At 48.4% G+C, this 7175-nt stretch overlaps 1 protein-coding gene across 1 annotated transcript; it reads left to right on the top strand.

The window, feature by feature from the left end:
* The first annotated feature begins 226 nt into the window (after positions 1 to 226).
* Positions 227 to 6121, top strand: LOC309336699 (uncharacterized protein). The gene is made up of 3 exons (XM_081852886.1): positions 227 to 1194; positions 2467 to 2593; positions 4494 to 6121. The coding sequence occupies exons 1-3, from the start codon at positions 322 to 324 to the stop codon at positions 5447 to 5449; spliced, it is 1956 nt and encodes a 651-aa protein (XP_081709012.1). The 5' UTR covers positions 227 to 321; the 3' UTR covers positions 5450 to 6121.
* The last annotated feature ends 1054 nt before the right edge of the window (positions 6122 to 7175 follow it).

Here is a 7175-nt window from a genome sequence, read left to right on the forward strand (position 1 = left end):
GCAATGAGAAAAGAGAAAACCTTCCTTCTAAGGTGTAATGTTGCCCACTGAAATACAGATACCTTTAAAAAAAGGATCAGGTAAATTAATAGAGGATAAGACCATTGATGTCTCCTAGCCACAGTGGCAATGTTCTCCCTCCATTGTCAAGCATTCTTTGGGAAGAGGGATTGATTGTTAAGCCATTCCGGGAATTGTAGATCCATGAGAGGGTTTCTCATAACAATACTTAGCGCCATTAACAAACCACTTCCCAAAATTCTTCCTATACTGCCTTAAGTGTTTAGTTCAGATGGGGCCCGAGGCTGTAGGTTTTGTCTAATGTGTCTTTGTTGTCTTTCCCTTGCATTAGGGAGAAGCCCCCTTTCCTTAACCCAGATTCCTAAATTCTGTCTGTATAAGCCACCTTCTCTACCTGTGGACTTCTCTGAAAACAACTGGCCACTGCAGGTCAGGCGGCAGTGGAAAATGGCAGTAGAGCGGGGCGATGTATCGACACTGGGTGTAAAGTTAAAGTCTGCCCCCTGGACTACAATTAAAGTTGAGGAGCCGGACCCAGAGACGGAGCAGAGTCTGGTTCTTGAGATCCAGGAAGGGGGCACTAGAGGATTCTGGGAAAGAACCGTTCCGCCACAGGCCAACCGGGAAGGCAACGAAGAGGTGCAGCGGAGCTGGGAAGCTCAACTGCAGGGCTTTGTGAAGGCGCTTGAGTCCCCTCATTTGGATGGGGGCCGCTCTCAGCCGCCACAGGACAGTTGCCTTAGGGACGCAGCTGGAGGACAAAGGGCCACCAAACTCCCGCCAGGCCTCTGCTCGGAGGAGTCGCACAAAACCCTGCTGCCCCAAGATGGGGCAGGCGGTGGAACAGTGAAGGAAGAGGTCCCGGAGGGCGAGACGGTCGCAGAGGATACTCTGCGGCTGCGCTTCAGACATTTCTGCTGCCGTGAAGCGGAGGGGCCGCGGGACGTGTGCCAGAGGCTCCGCGAACTTTGCCACCGGTGGTTGAAGCCTGAAAGGCGCACTAAGGAGGAGATTGTAGAGATGGTGGTCTTGGAGCAGTTCCTGGCCCTCCTCCCAAAAGAAATCCAGAGCAGGATCAGGGCCTGGGACCCAGAGACTTGCTCCCAGGCGGTGGCCTTGGCGGAAGATTTCCTGATGAGGCAGCGGCAGGATGAGGAGGAAGAAAAGAAGGAGGTAGCTGGGTTTGATAGCTGAGTGGTCCTCGTTCAGCCTTGCTTTATTTTGTTTATTCCAGGGATGGGAAACCGTGGTGACCTTCCAGATCTTTGCCAGACTTCAACTCCCATCAGCTGCAGCCAGTGTGACCAATAGGCATTTTATGATGGGAGTTGTAGTCTGGGGATTATTTAACTGTAAGCCACTTTGGGGGCTCAAGAACACTGAGTAATGGCTTTGTCCTTCTCTGTGCAGGATTAGCCAGTGTGGTATAGTGGTTAAGAGTGGTGGACTTGTATTCTGGTGAAATGGGTTCGATTCCCCGCTCCTCCACATGCAGCTGCTGGGTGACCTTGGGCCAGTCACACTTCTCTGAAGTCTCTCAGCCCCACTCACCTCACAGAGTGTTTGTTGTGGGGGAGGAAGGGAAAGGAGGTTGTTAGCCGCTTTGAGACTCCTTTGGGTAGTGATAAGGCGGGATATCAAATCCAAACTCCTCCTCTTCTTCTTCTTCAGATCACTCATCAAGATGGAAGGGCCAGGGCTCAGCGGCAAAGTTTCCTGACCTCTCTCATAATGCCAAAACTCATGGGCTGAATGTTGGAATTTTCAGAACAGACAAAAGAAAGAGTTAAACTGTGGAATTCACTGCCACAAGAAGCAGCAATGGCCACCAACCTAGATGACTTTAAAAGAGGACTAGACGCATTCATTGAAGAGAAGGCTCTCAATGGCCATTAGCTATGATGGCTGTGCTTGACCGCCACAGTGGAAGGCAGTGAGGCTTCTGAACACCAGTTGCGAGAAACAGAAGGGGAAAGGGCTCTTGTGCTCAGATCCTGCTCGTGAGGCAGCTTGTTGGCCCCATGAGAACAGGATCCTGGGCTAAATGGATCTCTGGTCCGATCCATCAGGCTCTTCTCTCATTCATATATATATATATATATAATTTGCTGAATATGCATTTGCTGAATATGCATAGGTTCAGAATGAGACCAAGAGCATCAAGTGATACTGAGGACAATCCTAGCAACGTTTTCCAATGTATTTCTTATCAACAGAAAAATGTGGTGCGGTGTGTGAGCACATTTTTATTCTGAAAAGTGTGGCCCAGAGAAAAAAGTTTGAGAACCACTGATCTAGGAGGAAGCCCATGAGTTCTAGTGGTACGAGACACAGGGAGAAAAACACTTCTCTTACCTGCTTTCTCTGCTCCTCTGTTACGTTCCCCTGCCTAACTTGCCTTTCCCCTTAACTAAATATATATATGTCAACGAAATGCTGTTTCAGGTAATGAGGTCATCCAGGGATAAGCCAGATTGTCTTCCTACGGCAGAAGTGGAACCCCTGGACTTGTGCCAGACGCCAGCCCTGAAGGAGATCAAACAAGAGGAGGACTTGGATGTTACAATACAGGGTAAGACCTTTTCTGTTATTGGAGTCAGAGTTTCCAATTAGGGGCTTCATCAAAAGACGTTTGATGAATCTGGCATACGGTTCTGGTAGGAATATGTCTCCCTCCCCCCCCCCCCAATTTTGCTGCTTGCTGAATTCTGCACATGCTGTAGGGCTGGGCGCTTTATCGAATATCGCCCCCAAAATGGTTTGAATTCCATATTGTCTTATCAGTTTCATAGTTTTTGACCTGGCAATGTATTGCGAATCATGATACATGTGTGCGCGCATGCTATGCAAAAATCGCAATGTGGGGAAAACCGTCACCATCCTCATTTCAGACGTTGTGATATAACAGTACAGTCGTACCTTGGAAGTCGAACAGAACCCGTTCCGGAAGTCCATTTGACTTCCGAAACGTTTGACTTCCAAAGCGCAGCTTCTGATTGGCTGCAGGAAGCTCCTGCAGCCAACCTGAAGCTGCGGAAGCCCCGTCAGACGTTCGGCTTCCGGAAGAACGTTAAAAAAACCGGAACAATCACTTCCGGTTTTTGATCATTCAGGAGCTGGAACGTTCAACTCCCAAGGCGTTCAGGAGCTGAGATACGACTGTATATCACAATGTTTAGCTGGTGATATCTCACAAAGTTGAAAAGCAGCTCCATCCTTAATCCAGACGTTGTGCTATATCTGAATATCGTGATGTTTAGCCAGTGATATATTGTCATGTTGAAAACCGGATATCGCCCAGCCCGACACTCTGGAAGGTCCCTTTGAACTCTATGATTCTGTGACTCAAGGGGGCTGCACCTCTTATCATCCCTGATTGTGGGTCTTGCTGGCTATGCTCTGGTGGAGGCAGTGGGAACCGCAGGAGGAGAGAGAGCTCTTGGGCTCAAATCCTGCTTGCGAGTTTCCCCCAGGCATGGTTGGCCACTGTCAGAACTGCTGGACTAGGTGGGCCATTGGCAGGATCCTGCAGCTGATCTCTTGTTACATTCTCATGGCTGTGGGGGCTGATGGGAGCTGGATTCTTCGCTACGTATGAAATAGATCAGGGGTCAGCAAACTTTTTCAACAGGGGGCCGGTCCACTGTCCCTCAGACCTTGTGGGGGGGCCGGACTATATTGGGGGGGGGAGAATTAACGAATTCCTATGCCCCACAAATAATCCAGAGATGCATTTTAAATAAAAGGGCACATTTTACTCATGTAAAAACACGCGGATTTCCGGACTGTCCATGGGCCGGATTTAGAAGGCGATTGGGCCGGATCCGGCCCCCGGGCCTTAGTTTGAACAGAACAAGGGTGACATTCAACATCACACTGAGTTAAAGGTCCCCCAGAGGTCTACGAGTTGTGCTTGCACAAGAGAAGGCCACGGTTCTCACAGCTGGTTTCAAAACTGATTGCCGTAGCCGCTGATACTTCTAGTTGCACAACTGTTTTGCTGGATGCCATATTGTGCAACCGTTATTCTTGCCGTTACATCGGTGGACAAGAGAGCATTGAATCTGGGCCATAGGTAGGATTCATCTTGCTCAGAATAGACCCATTGACATGAATGGACATGACTAAGTTTGTTCTGTTAATTTCAGTGGCTCTGCTCTGCATAGAATCTAGTTGAATAACACCTATAATATACCTTTTCTGCTCATTTTAATTCTTTGCATTTATATGTATGTCATCATATATATCTCTGGTAAATAATCCCCGTTCTCAAACAGATATATCTTTGTTTCAGGCCTTGGGTGTATTGTTCTTAGTATTTGATTTGGACTTCAATAAAGTTCTACATGAGGATCCAAAGATATCTTCTTTATTCAGGTCTCCTGTTGTTTTATTAAAATGTGATTTGAGGATCCCTTTTCCACTGTTCAGGGAATCATTTAGTTTCTGCATTCTCTCCCTTTGTATTCTAGAAAGTAATCTGAGGAAGGAGAAGACCCATACAGAAGTTTCTGGAGACGTGCAGCCATATTGGATATCGTCAGGGAGCTGCGACCAGCACATTTCCCCCCATCCTGATCTTTGGGAAGCCTCTGAGAGCCGTATGGGAAGTGGACCCGAGAATGAAAGCTCGGTTCATTGTCCTCAAGGCTGTTGCAAACAATTCAATGGAACAACCAACCCCCAGAGAATCTTCAAAGGCGAGGGACGGATCTCTTGCATCGAGTGTGGGCAGCTTTGCAGAAGCGATCATGGTGAAGATTGGAGAATGCACTTGGAAGAGAAACCTTACGAGTGCTCGGATTGTGGGAAGAGGTTCAGCCGGAAAGCCGACCTTGTCAGTCATCAGAGAATACACACGGGGGAGAAACCCTACAAATGCCCAGACTGCGGGACCAGCTTCAGCGACTGCTCGAGCCTGAGCAGGCACCGCAGGACCCACAGCGACGAGAGGCCCTACATCTGCTCGGAGTGTGGGAAGAGCTTCGCTCAGAGAGCAAACCTTATTAAGCACCACCGGACCCACACAGGGGAGAGGCCTTATACCTGCTTAGAGTGCGGGAAGAGCTTCAGCCAGCAGTCAAACCTGATCTTGCACAGGAGAACCCACACGGGAGAGAGGCCCCATAAGTGCCCCGAGTGCGGGAAAGGCTTCAGCCGGAGGTCGCACCTCCGCGTCCACGAGAGAGCCCACACCGGAGAGAAGCCGTTCCTGTGCTCGGTTTGCGGGAAAGGCTTCAGCCGGAGGCCTAAGCTGGTGACGCACCAGAGAATCCACACGGGAGAGAAACCGTACAAATGCTCCGACTGTGGCAAAGGTTTTACGGGAGCCTCTAGTCTGAACAGGCATAAGCGGATTCATTCCGGGCAGATTCCACAGGTCCCCCCACGGCAACTGATTTTTAACAGAAGCCATGTTTTGAACTGAGCAACGGTTTTGAGGCTTCAGTAGGCCCCAAGACCTACAGGCCCCAACGACTCACTTCTATGCACAATGGACTCTGGTGTCGTGGTTTGAGCATCCGGCTAAGACTGTGAATATCCGAGGTTGTAGTCAACTCACTCCCAGCCTGAGCGGACCCATTGAAACGAAAGAACCTACATCAGTCATGTCCGTTAACGTCAGTGTGTCTACTCTGAGTAGGACTAGCATTGAATACGACCGCCGGGATCAAATCCCCACTCAGCCATAAGGCTTCCTTAGGGGGACTTTGGGCTCGTGCAGTGGTTCCCAAACTTTTTCGGGTCACTGCCCTCTTGGTTCCATAAGTTCGCCCCCTACCCTATGAAAAGCATTATTCAGAATAGCGGTTTCCACAACCCGCTAAGGAAGATAACACAATCACATTCAAAACAGGAACAATTAATTGCACATATATTCTAAATCTAGTTAGAACTATTTCGTAGCGTTGGAGGGGACCCTGAGGGTCATCCAGTCCAACCCCGTGCAATAATTTAGTTTAATTCATCAAAATTGATTAACTTGATCCCCTGATACCAGCTTTTCAAAGTCTGCTGGTCATTTACACTTCCTGTGTATATTATTGTTCTTTACGTTTAAAGCAATGTGCTCCTTGTATTCTCTTTCCTCCACCCCAGCTTCCTTGACTCTGCTCATTAACCATGCTGGCATCCTCTTGGCTCTGGTGGCACCTTTCCAATTTAGGATATGCGTTCTACCTGAGCTTCCGTTATTGAGGTTTTGGTGCCGCCCCACTTTGGGACAGAGATTTGACCCCTTTGGCTTTCCTTTTCAAAATTCTTTATACAAATTCCTTAGTTTTTTGTAAGTTTCCTCAATTTGAAGTCAAACATGACTGAGTTGGACCTCCTTGGCCTTTGTTCAGTCATAAATATATTGAATTTGATAGCGCTTGGGTCGGCGTTTCCAGTTAGTTCAACACCACTTAAGTACCCTGCCCCAAAGTCCTAAGCAGCACTTAAGATCTCAGCCTAGCCTCCCTCACAAGGTAAGGGGAAATCCTTGCAAGGTGGGGTATAAAAATATAATAAAACACATAAAAAAGTAAAAAAAACCCAACATATGGGCAGTGATGTGCGATCCCCTCCCCTGGAAAAGTGGATTTTGTGTGATCCCTTGGCATGTTCACTTAATGAGGGGTGAACAATGCATGTATGAACTTGCCGCAAGAAGGTGATTTCAGGAAGAAGAAGAAGAAGAGTTTGGATTTGATATCCCGCCTTTCACTCCCCTTCAGGAGTCTCAAAGCGGTTAACATTCTCCTTTCCCTTCCTCCCCCACAACAAACACTCTGTGTGGTGAGTGGGGCTGAGAGACTTCAGAGAAGTGTGACTGGCCCAAGGTCACCCAGCAGCTGCAGGTGGAGGAGCGGAGACACGAACCCGGTTCCCCAGATTACAAGACTACCGCTCTTAACCACTACACCACACTGGAGCAGCTGGGGATCTTATAGATGGCACTTGAAGCATCAATATGTTGCTGGACTCCAATTCCCATCATCCCTGACCATTGGCCATGCTGGCAGGGCTTGATGGGAGCTGGAATCCAACAACTTCCAGAAGGTCATAGGCTCCCCATTCCTGGATTAAAACATCCACTGTATATTTTGGAATCTTGTTTGTCTGTTTAATGTGCATTTTTGGACACCTCTTAAGATAATTGTGACCTAATT

This window comes from Podarcis erhardii (assembly GCF_964252035.2).
Source record: "Podarcis erhardii genome assembly, chromosome: 2".
Taxonomy (NCBI): Eukaryota; Metazoa; Chordata; class Lepidosauria; order Squamata; family Lacertidae; genus Podarcis; species Podarcis erhardii.

Bases quoted from the DNA above. Each gene is read 5' to 3' on its own strand.
- LOC309336699 (XM_081852886.1), top strand. From the start codon at position 322: ATGTGTCTTTGTTGTCTTTCCCTTGCATTAGGGAGAAGCCCCCTTTCC. The intron at 1,195-2,466 runs GTAGCTGGGTTT...ATGCTGTTTCAG, and splicing joins AGGAGGAAGAAAAGAAGGAG to GTAATGAGGTCATCCAGGGA. The intron at 2,594-4,493 runs GTAAGACCTTTT...TTTGTATTCTAG, and splicing joins CTTGGATGTTACAATACAGG to AAAGTAATCTGAGGAAGGAG.